Source organism: Lithobates pipiens, unplaced genomic scaffold, assembly GCF_037356315.1.
Source record: "Lithobates pipiens isolate NorthernLeopardFrog02 unplaced genomic scaffold, aLitPip1_a1.2 Scaffold_22, whole genome shotgun sequence".
Lineage (NCBI taxonomy): Eukaryota > Metazoa > Chordata > Amphibia > Anura > Ranidae > Lithobates > Lithobates pipiens.
This window is the reverse complement of record NW_027507784.1, coordinates 257,151,006-257,164,294: the sequence shown is the minus strand read 5'-3', so window position 1 is coordinate 257,164,294 and position 13,289 is coordinate 257,151,006. Positions and strand designations below refer to the sequence as shown.

General features: G+C 45.5%; 1 protein-coding gene across 1 annotated transcript in view; it reads right to left on the bottom strand.

Moving 5' to 3' along the window:
* TXNDC11 (thioredoxin domain containing 11) overlaps positions 1–12,402 on the bottom strand; it is a 148,408-nt gene extending 136,006 nt beyond the window's left edge. The window contains exon 1 of the mRNA XM_077448976.1: positions 12,133–12,402. Coding sequence (XP_077305102.1) covers positions 12,133–12,257 — 125 coding nt within the window. The 5' untranslated portion in view covers positions 12,258–12,402. The remainder of the gene's footprint in view (positions 1–12,132) is intronic.
* Positions 12,403–13,289: the final 887 nt, after the last annotated feature.

The window sequence follows — 13,289 nt, the reverse complement described above, 5'->3', positions numbered from 1 at the left end:
TCTTTTGTATATTGTTTGGCCATGCCACGTTTGTTTTGCTTGATAAATGACCAATTCAACTGTTTTAGACACCAATCATTCACTTTCATTGCACAGTGTATGGCCACCATTAAGCATACAACTGCTCAACACTGCATCCAAAAACTAAAAATTGTGAATCCCCATTTCACATATAACTGAAAGATTGGTAATAAAAAAAGAATTCATAATGTTTTGGGGCAATTTAACTGATCTTTGCAAAAAATACATTTATTGAACTGAAAGCAGTTTTGTTAATATTAGCAACATATTGCACAATCATGGAAAATGTGTTAAATTAACTACAAGGAGGGATAAACAAAGAAACACGTAATTCTTCCAGTGTCAATATTACATTTTCCACACGCCAAATCAACCATTGCACTTACTGCCAAGTTCTATGTGGTGTTGCACCAGCAATACTGAATCACTTTACAAGTGAAACGTGACAACTGTTAAAGAAACAAAAAGGGATATATGTGACACCTCCTAATTTTGTCTGATTCTGTGCGCCAAAATAATCCAGCACTTGCACCGATGTTCAAGTGTTCCCAAAGTTTTCAGTACAAGGGTATATTTTAGAAATATTCGTGGAACAAAAACAAAATCAGCTTTTGTAGATGAATGAATCAGGTGTAAATGAATGAACAAACTTTTACTTAGGCCCCTTTCACACTGCCGTTACTTGAAAGTCACGCAATTTTACCGCAATTTCAGGGAATGCCTGTGTAAAGTTGAGGTCTAAGGACCTCAACTCGCTTCAAAGTCGGACCAAAGTAGTACAGGGACTACTTTGAAGTCTGTGCAACTTGAAGTTGCACAGATAGGATTGGCACTCATTGGAAATCATGGGGTTGACTTGTCATGCGACTTTTCAGTCCCAAGTCGCAGAAGTGTGAATGGGGCCTAAAAAAATTTGAGATAAACCTAATCTTAAAACACTCCCTCCCCCTCCTAACTGATGTAAGAAATTTCTATATACTTACCTATTTTCAGTCACATGATCCAATTATATGATCTCCCATGTCAGCCAGCACTGGCAGCAGGGAAAAGGGTGAGAACGCTCCCAAGGCCTGGGAGTAGCGATGTCACCCATAGGATTCTAGGATTCCTATGGCTCATCCATTATCGGCACTCCCTCGTCTCCCCCTTCCCTTCAATCAGCCTCCTCGCTGATCTTTGCAGAGTGTAGGTTCAGCTCTCTGCCCCCTTTTTTCTGAAGGCTCAGACAAGCTTTATAAAATCTGGGCTTTGAATTGATGTAGAGAAGAGAAAACCACAGAAATAGTTAGACGGGGACGAAACAACTTCTGTAGGAGGATTTCCCCGTGTAACACCTGCTGCCATGTCACTGGGTATATGTAAGGGTTTATAATCACTTAAGGGCCACCCTTTAACAGATATACTGTTACAGCCTTTCTGTGAAGAATTATACATAACCCTTTCACAGCCACCGTCATTAGTACAGTGACTATTTTTAGTAATGAACACTGCATTAGTGTCATTATTGGGTATGTTTTATAGCAAATTTATACAGATATATATATATGTCTCTTCTTTTTTTTTTTTAATTGTCGGCCTTTGCTTAGAGCACAAAAATAAAAGCCGCAAAAGGTGATCAAATGCCATCAAAAGAAAGCTTACTTTGTAGGAAAAATTGACAAATTTTATTTGTCAATGTACCCTTGATTTGCTCCCCATTTTCAGGGGTGAAAAAGTGCGTGTTACAAGCAGATAAAAATATACTCATGTGAGTACGTGTGTGTATATATATATATATATATATATATATATATATATATATATATATATATATATATATATACACACACACACACACACACACACACATATATATACACATATACATATACACACACACATATATACTCTCTGTATATCACAAACATGAGTACACCCCTCACATTTTTGTAAATATTTTCATGTGACAACACTAAAGAAATGACACTTTGCTACAATGTAAAGTAGTGAGTGTACAGCTTGTATAACCGTGTAAGTTTGCTGTCCCCTCAAAATAACTCAACATGCATGTCTAAACTGCTGGCAACAAAAGTGAGTACACCCCCAAGTGAAAAATTTCCAAATTGGGCTTAAAGTGTCAATATTTTGTGTGGTCACCATTATTTTCCAGCACTGCCTTAACCCTTTTTTGAGTTCACCAGAGCTTCAAAGGTTGCCATTGGAGGCCTCTTCCACTCCTCTGTGACAAAATCACGGAGCTGGTGGATGTTAGAGACCTTGAGCTCCTCCACCTTCAGTGGTCACCTTGGAGGTGTGTATGGGGTTGTTATGTTGGAATATTGCCCTGCAGCCCAGTCTCCATAGGGAGGGGATCATGCTCTGCTTCAGTATGTCATAGTACATGCTGGCATTCATGGTTCCCTCAATGAACTGTAGCTCCCCAGTGGGTCATACTACATCATTAGGTGAATGGACACCGGTAGACCAAAGGTCTTCAGACAGGAAGTGATCCTCAATATAACCCCCTCCTATACAGGAAGTACTTTCGTTTTGTAGCCAACACTAAATCCTCAAAAAAAAAAAAAAAAAGAGGGGCGGGATCTCTGTGTCCCATGATGTACTCAAAGAAAAGGATTTTACAGGTAAGTATGACATAAAAATCCCATTTTCTTTTTCATACATCATGGGAAACAGAGTCAGGCTATCATTACCTGCTGGGATGTCCCAGAGCAATAGCCTTGAGGAAGGGAGACACCCTGCCAAACAATAGCCATCAGAACTTATACGGCAGCCCGCAGTACACTGCAGCTGAAAGCCGAATCCTCGGCTGCTCGAACATCCACTTGATAAAATTTTGTGAACATATGCACTGAAGACCAGGTAGCAGCCTTACAAATTTGAGCCACAGATACCTGATGGTAAAAAGCCCAGGAGGTTCCTACACCCCTGGTAGAAAAAGCTCTCACCCTAAAAGGGAGGAGCTTTACGTTTCAGACCACCATAGGCCTAAATGACCAATTGACGGACCCAATTGGCAATGGAAGCTGCCTGCCCCTTCTTTGGTCTTTTTGCTAAAACAAAACCAAACCCAAAAAAAGTCTGATCCTCAGATCTCCTCAGATCTAGACAGATAAACCCTCGACTGCCCAGACAACGTCCAAAGAATGCAGTAGTCTCTCTTCCGCCAGACGAGGCTGAGAGAAAAAGGGCCCCCAACTCCGACATCCTTCTAGCCGAGGTGATAGCCATCAGGAAGGCTAGCTTGCGTGACAGCAAGTATAATGAAATTTCCTTAATAGGTTCAAATGGTTGTTTTTGTAACACAGACAGCACCAAGGACACATAGGTGATCTAATGGGGGGAAGTAAGCGAGTTGCCCCTTGCATAAAGGTTTGGATCAGTGAATGGGAGACTAAAGGCCTTTGGAAGAATACTGATAGGCCCAAAACTTGACCTCTGATTGTACTCAAAGCCCATTTGATTTCCACAGCTGACTGTAGAAAAGAGAATTCTCCCAATCACATATTTCCAAGGATATCATTTTCTGCCTTAACACCAAGCAATACAAGTCTTCCAGACCTTATGATAAATCTTCCTAGGGATTGCTTTTCTAGTATTCACTAGAGTAGACATCACTGGTCCCCAGATGCCACGGTCTTTTTACACCCTGGCTTCAATAGCCATGCCGTCAAGTTTAGAGACTGTAAATTTCAGGCAGATCTGCTGGCGGCTGAAATAATCTGCCTTCCAATTCTCTACTCCCGGGATATGGAGTGCTGATATTATTGGCACATGTCCCTCTGCCCAGGCTAGTATGTAGTTGACCTCCTTCAGAGCTGAACAACTCCTGGTACTGCATTGGTGGTTTATATAGGCCACTGCCGTGGCATTGTCGAACTGAACCCTGATGGGGCAGTCCTGAAGCTCCACCGTCCAGGATCATAGGGTCAGAAGTACTGCCCGTAATTGTAGGACATCGATGGGCAGGGTCTCCTCTGTCCCTGAACATTTCCCCTGGGCTGTGAACCCGTCTAGGGTCGCCCCCCAGCCTGAGAGACTGGCATCTGTAGTCAGTACTCTCCAAGTTACCGGGAGAAAGGATTTTCCCTTTCGCAGGTTCTGATCCTGCAACCACCAGTTTAGGCTTAACCATGCCTGAGGAGCACATTGGATAATCCAGGGCTTTCCTTCCTCTGTTCCAAGCCAACGAGATTTCTTGTTGTAAAGGGCTGGAATGGAACTGGGCATAGGGCACTGCCTTGAAGGAGGATGCCATCCTCCATAGAAAACTCATACAGAGCCAAATGGAGGGTTGTCTGGTGCCCCTTATCTGACGCACCCGATCCTTCATGCCACCCGTAAGGATCTGTGCCCTGAATACTCTTGCTTGGACCGTGTTTAGAATCAGACCAAAATATTTTAAACTTTGAGCTGGTCTCAAGGCTGACTTTTCGGTATTATCCAGTCTAAGCTTTTCAAATACTTCACTGTGTATATTATTCTCTGGTCTAGAGCCTGCACTGAATGATCTCTGAGCAGGTCGTCCAGATACCCAAGCACCAGGATACCTTGGGCCCTTAAAAGACCCAGTACTGGTGCTAGGACCTTTGTGAAACCCTGGGGAGCCCAAAGGGTTGAGCCACAAACTGAAAATGACGTTCCTCTACTGCAAAATGTAGGAACCTCTGATGAGGCTGAAAGATAGGTACGTGTAGTACATGTCCTTTATATCAATGGAGGTTAAAAAGTCTGCCCTCTGGAGTGTGAGGTTACTACTGAGTGGACAGACTCCATCCGAAAGGCTTGTATCAATATATACTTGTTCAGGGACCTTAGGTCCAAAATGGGCCTTGTGTCCCAGCTTGGTTTCTGAACCATAAACAGGTTTGAGTAAAACCCTGTGCTCATTTTCAGATACTGGAACCTCTACAATCACTCCTTGATGCACTAGATGATGTAGTGTCTGAAGCAATAAGTTTCTTTTTGGAGGATCCAAGGGAATGCTGGATCTTAGAAACCTCTGAGGGGGCACCCCCGTAACTCCCGCAAGATATAATTGAGGTGACCAACTTGTCCTGAATTGTTGTTTTCCAAATGTCCGCAAAGTGCAGTAGCCCCCCCCCCCAACCCCCTGGAGTGGGAGCATCCCCTCAAAAGGAGGGCTTGGTGCTGGGTTTAGAATTGTGGACCCAGGGCTTTTTTTGGCCCTAGCCTTGTGGCTTGCCCCTGGCCCTGACACAGACATTTGAGGAAGCTGTCCCTGGGTTTTTAAACGAGGGACGTTTGGTGCTTTTCTTCACAGGAAGCACAGAACTCTTCCTTTCGGAAATCTTTTGGATATATTTGTCCACGTAATCACCAAATAAAACGCTCCCCATAAAACAGGAAACCTGCCAATAACTTTTTACAAGGAAACATGGCTGATCAGTTCTTAAGCCATTAAACTGCGCATATGTACAGACAAGAGAGCCAGACGAGAAACCTGCTGTATTGAATCCTTTAGCACTCAAGGACTATCTGTCTTTGAGGCAGATCATCTTCCTGGTTATGCCTATCCGGCCATTTAACGTGGTCTTTTATGGACTGGCAAATACCAGTTGCTGCAATAGCTGGCTGAAAGGCTGCACTGGCCAAAGAAAAGGAAGTCTTTAATAATAACTCACATTTCTTGTCAACAGGGTCTTTCAAGCCCTGTGTGTTATCTACAGGACAAGTTAAGTTCTTGTTTAACCACTTGCTTACTGGGCACTTAAACCCCCCTCCCATCCAGACCAATTTTCAGCTTTCAGGGTTGATGCATTTTGAATGACAATTGCGCGGTCATACAACACTGTACCCAAATTAAATTGTTATTTTTTCCCCCAAATAGAGCTTTCTTTTGGTGGTATTTGATCACCTGTGCGATTTTTATATTTTGTTAAAATTCTGTGTTTTTACATTTATTTTTATTTTTTTTAGGAAAACTTTTTTTTTTTTTTAATTTTGTTATAAAATTTTAAAACGGGTAATTTTTGTCCATCATTGATGTACGCTGATGAGGCGGCACTGCTGATGGGCACCGATAGGTGGTAGTGATGGGCACTGATGGGTGGCAATGATGGGCAGCACTTCTAGGTGGTACTGATTGGCACCACTGGTGGGCATTGATAGGCGGCACTTGTGGGCACTGTCAGATGGCATAAATTAGGCATAATTGCCTCTTCCTTTTCGGTACCGATGTCCCTTTAAGATGAGCCAGTGATTGGCTTTTTTTCTCCTCCACTGTCAGGATGAGGAGAAAAAAAATCAAAATAAAAAAAATCACAGAGCTTTTGTTTTGATCATGTGATCCGCTGTCATTGGCTGACAGATGATCACATGGTAAGGGGCCGGGACTGGTCCCTTACTCGGATCAGTGATCACCCGAGTCACAGCACACAGGGAGCGTGCACAGGGGTTATATGACGGCCTCCCAGGAATTCAGATCCGCACCGTGGCCGTCATTCAGCCATAGCACGGATGTCAAGTGGTTAAGACTACTGCATCTATGGCTGGCATGCTCCATTTTTTTATTTTTACGAACATTTCATCCATGGCATAAAAGGGAAAACCTTTTAGGATGCAAAAAAGTCCTGTCAGGATGTTCCCAATCAGCATACACCGCCTGTTCCAACAGGGGGTTTAGCGGGAAAGTCTGTGCGACCTGAAAAGCTCTCAGAGATCCCAAAAAAGGCCAAGGGGGCTCAGTCACCTCTGCAAGAGGCAACTTAAAGGCAGAATGAACCATTTCTGTCAGAGTCAGGATGAAAAACCTCTGCGACTGAGAGGCAGACATTGAGTGGATATCTTCTTGTCCAGATTGCTCAGAAGCAGACTCATCTACCGGGCACTCCACCGAATCCTGATCTTTAAGCTCTTCCCCATCCTCAACCCATTCCTGCTCCAGACAAGGAGACTCTGGGGAGGGGGATCTGTCACACTTCCTGCCATCCTGTGGGATTGGAGGCAAGCATGTCGGCAATCCTGAGCTCTAACCCGGCTAGGGCTTAGGACAGTTCATCCTTAGTGATAAAGGGTGAAGCAGCAGCGTTGACTGTACCAGATAAGCGCAGCGGCTCAGATTGCCCAGGAGCCTCTGGTCTTTCAGGGGATACAACACTAGGGATATGACTAGGTTCATCAGGAACTACTGATGACGTAGGTGTGCCCTTCCCTGTGGTATTAGTCCCACTCCTCTTTTAGGAAGGCATTCAATGCCGCAAACAAAGAGTACTTGGATGTAGGTAAAACACCTCAAAAGGGAGACCATTTAATAGGGCTCACCAAGCCCTTATGCAACAATCCTGCTAAGCACCTTTAGCTTGCCAAGCAACACCTTTTGACTCATGTGACCCGGGTTATGGAGAAATGAAATGAAACACTGCAAGTGTTTGCTCAGAGCCTGCTCTGTGTCCCACAGCTGTCTTCTGGAAGCACCACATGCTTGGCATACACAGCTTAAATAAGCTGGGTGTGTGCCGGAACGTTCTATGCATGCGCACGCACGTGCGTGGTCCCGGCAAGTGGGCGTGACCATATTTGCGTACAACGGAAATATTTGTGCTCCCAGATAAAGGCTAAGGCGCATGTGTGGCAAATTTGCATGCGCCATGGTCGCCAAACAAACTGCTGAGCCCAGCAGAGCTCTTGCGAACGCACGTGCACCATGGCGAACCAAGGCTAAATGGTGCACTGTAGTGCGCAATCATACAGGTAAAAAACAGCCAGACACAAGAAAAAAAAAAAAAAAAGGTACACTTTGCAAACACCCACAGCTAGCCCAGAATTCTCCCGTATGGTCACCGCACACAGGTGTCCAGCCTTTAGCTAGCTTGACTGATTGTTACAATCACTGGGACACCCCACAATAATAAAATAAAGGGGTTTCACTTAACAGTCCAGGAGCAGGGCCACTTAGGAACTAAGGATCAAATCTTTACCCTTCACAGTGGGTTGCTGTCACTTGGACCTTCAAGGACTGGGTACCCTTTCATGTTTAGGGTCCACTTCCTTGGACTTGTACAGTACCCTGCAGGAAATGTCTTAGCGCTGTAGTGTCCAGGATTTCCACTTCGCAGGGTCCAGGCCACGGAGGCCACATTACAGGCAAAAACTTGCAGGATCTGGAGTCTTCTTTGCAAGGCTCAGGTACCATTTATCTAAGCACAAAAGCCTGTGTCAAATGGATCAGACCGGTCAATCCCTTGATTCATTTTTGGAACAGTTTGTGGGACTAGAGACCTGGAGCTCAGAGAGCTCAAACAAACCGGCCACCTTGCAGACACTGGTTAAAAGAAAAAGTACTTCCTGAATGGGAGGGGTTATATAGGGGACCACTTCCTGTCTAAAGACCATTGGGCTACCAGTGTCCATTCACCTAATGAAGTATAACCCAGCAGGTAATGAATATTAGCCTGACTCTGTGTCCCATAATGTATGAAAAAGAAAATGCTGATTTTAACTTGTAAGCAACAAGTGTCAGAAAAAAGCCTTATCCTTTAAGTGGTTAAACTGTTCTCATTTACAGACCGAAGTTCATCCCTTTGATCTAAAAGAACCAAATTATATAATGTTTCCTGTTATATCAGCACTGAGCAATATTGTGATAAACTTTGCTGGCTGCCCTTTTTTTTTGGCAGCTCTGAGCAGAGAACAGCTCTGCACTTGTTACATGAATTGTGAAAATGCCGAATTAAGATCATGAGGGGGGTTGAATTGAGATTACTGTATTTTAACAATTAAAGTGAGAAACAGATCGTATAAGAGAGAGGGACAGGGAGAGTAGGAAATAGGAGGAAGAAACAGTCACTCACTCCTCCCATTCCCCCCCCCCCATGAAAACCCTTCTAAAGAGTGGTGATAACTGGCTACATCATTCATACCATACCATCAGCTGTCGGGTGCATGCCATCGCCACTGCGGGTAATGGAACCCGGCAGTGTAGCCTTACGGCTTTACACCAGGAACCCCACTGCGTATGTGTGAGGCTCCGCTCCTGTCTCCTACTGGCCCGGCGACAGGGGGAGGAGGAGGGAGCCGAGCGGTGACGTCAATAGCCATGGCTGTGGCTCCTGGAAGTGGGAACAGGATACCTGCCCCGTCTCCCCCCCAAAAGGTGCCAAAACTCTGCTTTAATGGCTGTGTGTGGAGTAATTTTGAAGGGACAGCAAATTTACACTGTTATACAAGCTGTACACTCACTATTTTACATTTTAGCAAAGTGTAATTTCTTCAGTGTTGTCACATGAAAAGATATAATACATTTTTTACAGAAATGTGAGGGGTGTACTCATTCTTGAGATACTGTATATATTTTTTATTTTGGAGGTGGCCAGTGTTACCTCAGGTAGAGTTCCCCAGCCAGCACAATGTATATGGAAGAGGTGGGATGTACACACACAATATTAATAAATATATATATATATTAGTGGCCTGGGTTACATCAGGTAGAATCCCCCCACCGCCAGCAGCGTATATAGAACATTGCCACCTCATCCCTTTAAACCCGAACACATATGAATTACACAGGTTCTGAAGCTAATTTAAAGCTGTTGTATACCTTAATTTTTATTTTTCACCTACAAGTAAGGCTATAATAAGACTTACCACTAGGTAAAACTAATATCTCCCAAACCCATACGGTTTAGGAGATATTCACTTTGCATGCAGATACTGACATCAGCAGCGAACGTGCTGTTAATGCCCAGCTGAAGGTCCGGCAGGCGCTGCCAGACCTTGCCGAGAAGAAAACTCATCGCCATCGTGGCTCCGGCCACTCACTGCGCCGGAGCCACAAACCCAGAAGACACACCTAGGGCAATATGTCAGCTCCCTTCTAAGGTGAGTATTTCATAATGAGCTAGTATGCGCTGCCTTACAGGTATTTTTTTTCCTGTGGGTATACAACCACTTTAATACAGATAAGGCACCATGTGAGCTTACCGTATATACTCGAGTATAGGCCGACCCGAATATAAGCCGAGGCCCCCAATTTACCCCCAAAAAAACTGGCAAACTTATTGACTCGTGTATAAGCCGAGGGTGAGACATGCCTGTCCATCCCTGTGTGTGTGTCCGTCCATCCCTGTGTGTCCGTCCATCCCTGTGTGTCCGTCCATCCATCCCTGTGTGTGTGTGTGTCCATCCATCCATCCATCCCTGTGTGTGTGTGTGTGTGTCTCCATCCATCCATCCATCCATCCCTGTGTGTGTGTGTCTCCATCCATCCATCCCTGTGTGTGTGTGTCTCCATCCATCCATCCATCCCTGTGTGTGTGTGTATCCATCCATCCCTGTGTGTGTGTGTGTGTCTCCATCCGTGTGTGTGTGTGTGTGTGTGTGTGTGTGTGTGTGTGTGTGTGTGTGTGTGTGTCCAGCCTACCTGTGTCCCGAGCCTTTGTCCCGAGCCTCCGTCCCGTGCCTTGCCTCCTTGCCTCCGTCCCGTGTCGTGCCTTGCCTTGCCTCCGTCCCGTCCCGTGCCGTGCCGTGCCTTGCCTTGCCTCCGTCCCGTGCCCTCTTCGTCGGCGCCTCGGCGGCCATTGTAAAATTCAAAAGCCGCGCCTCCGCCTTCGCCTGTGATAGGCGGAACACTGAATTTCCCAGCAGCCTGTGTTCCGCCTATCACGGACATCGTATCATCCTCGTCCGTAGTACGAGGATGATACGATGTCCGTGATAGGCGGAACACAGGCTGCTGGGAAATTCAGTGTTCCGCCTATCACAGGCGAAGGCGGAGCCGGAGGCGCGGCTTTTGAATTATAGAATGGCCGCTGTCTGTCTGCTCGACACGCTGATCGAGCGGGCAGACAGCGATGACTCGAGTATAAGCCGAGGGGGGCACTTTCAGCCTCAAAAAAGAGGCTGAAAATCTCGGCTTATACTCGAGTATATACGGTAATTACCACCTAATCAGCCACGGAACCTGTGTAATTCATGTGTGTTTGGGTTTAAAGGGATGAGGTGGCAACCTTAACACATACATGATAGAGCTATCATATTCATATATATATATATATATATATATACACACACGCATCTCTATCTATCTATATATATATATAGAAGAGGTGACCGGTGTTACATCAGGTACAGTCCTCCAGCTAGCAAATTGTATATAGAAGAGGTGAGATGTATATATTGGAGGTAGTCGGTGTTACCTCAGGTATAGTCCCCCAGCTGTCAGTGTGTGTGTATATATATATATATATATAGAGGAGGTGGGATGTATATATAGGAGGGGCCTGTGTTCTCTCAGGTAGAGTCCCCCAGCTAGCACATTGTATATAAAAGTGATGGAATGTATATAATAGGAGGGGGCTGGTGTTACCTCAGGTATAGTCGCCCAGCTGTCAGTGTATATATGAAAGAGGTGGGGGTGTATATATAGGTGGCCGGTGTTACCTCAGGTAGAGTCCCCCAGCTAGCAAACTGTATATAGGAAGTGGCCGGTGTTACCTCAGGTACAGTCCCCCAGTTAGCACATTGTATATATGGAAGAGGTGGGATGTATATATTTTGGAGGTGGTCGGTGTTACCTCAGGTATAGTCCCCCAGCTGTCAGTGCAGTGTATATATAGAGGAGGTGGGATGTATATATAGGAGGCCGGTGTTCCCTCAGGTAGAGTCCCACAGCTAGCACATTGTATATATGGAAGAGGTGGGATGTATATATAGGAGGAGGCCGGTGTTACCTCACGTATAGTCCCCCAGCTGTCAGTGTATATATAGGAGGGGTCGGTGTTACCTCAGGTAGAGTCCCCCAGCTAGCACATTGTATATATGGAAGAGGTGGGATGTATATATAGGAGGAGGCCGGTGTTACCTCAGGTATAGTCCCCCAGCTAGCACATTGTATATATTTAAGAGGTGGGATGTATGTGTATACATATATAGGAGGAGGCCGGTGTTACCTCAGGTAGAGTCCCCCAGCTAGCACGTTGTATATAGAAGAGGTGAGATGTATATATATATATATATATATATATATGAGGAGGCCAGTGTTACCTCAGGTAGAGTCCCCCAGCTGTCAGTGTATATATAGGAGGGGGCCGGTGTTACTTCAGGCAGAGTCCCCCCAGCTGTCAGTGTGTATATATAGGAGGTGGCCGGTGTTACCTGCAGGTGAACCTGAGCGCCACGATGAGAGCGCAGCTCAGCGCTATAGCCCCGCACAGCAGCTCAGGCCTCCGGCCCATCAGGTTCAGTAGCCGCTTAACGTGCAGCCGCCCCGGCCTCTGCATTCCGCTTATAGAGCCGAGGGGCGGCCCGAGCCTGCGGGAGGCAGGACACAACGTCTCCTCCTCACACCCCGGGCCCGCCACCAGCGCGAACCGCGCACCGCCACGTCTGCCACCACACTTCCGCGGCCCGGCTCAGGGAGAGGCGGGGAACGTGGTGAAAGAACGTGCTGGGGACACGAGCGCAGCCAGGCACTGTATTCAACTAGAATCCCCGGATGGAAACGTACACTCACAGCTGGCCTTAGTACACCAATACGCCGTGCTGATTTTGTGTGTGTGGACTGTGCGCCTCCCGTATTGTACATCCTCCATACAGACATTGTATAGATATCTATTCATGTGGGCCTGGTGACTAGCTATATCCAGGCAAGGGGCCCATTGATATCATTGTGGTAAGGGCTCACCCGTACACAGACAGTTGGAGGCTTAAAATAAGATGCAGCAATTTTCCTGCATTGGGCAACTGTAACCATTCATAATTGGCATTTCTGGAACAAGCTACAAAGCACACAGGAAACGCGCTGCAAGCGCACATGTCATTATGCGTGTGTTGCGTGTATTTGTTATTGGCACCCCTGGCACGGTGAAAAAAAAATACACTACAAAAAAAAAAAAGGTTTTGGAGCTTTTTGTGGGAATGTGTTGGGGGGTAGAGCAGCCCATTCAAGTGAACAAGCAGAAACACTAAAAAGAAAAAGCGGGAACACTAGTTCCCACTACGCTCAGGTGTGACCCATACATGCTAATGCCTTCTTTAACCACCTCAATGCAGTGCACTTACACCCCCTTCCTGACCAGACCAATTTTCATCTTTCAGCGCTCTCACACTTTGAATGACAATTAGTCATGCAACACTGTACCCACATGAAATTTGCGTCCTTTTTTTTCACATAAATAGAGCATTAGTGGGTTTTTTATTTTTTGTGCTATAAATGAAAAATGCCGTAAATATTGTGAAAAAAATGCCTTTTTATTGGTTTCCATCAAAAAAATTAGCAAATTAGTAATTTTTCTTCATACATTTTGGCCAAA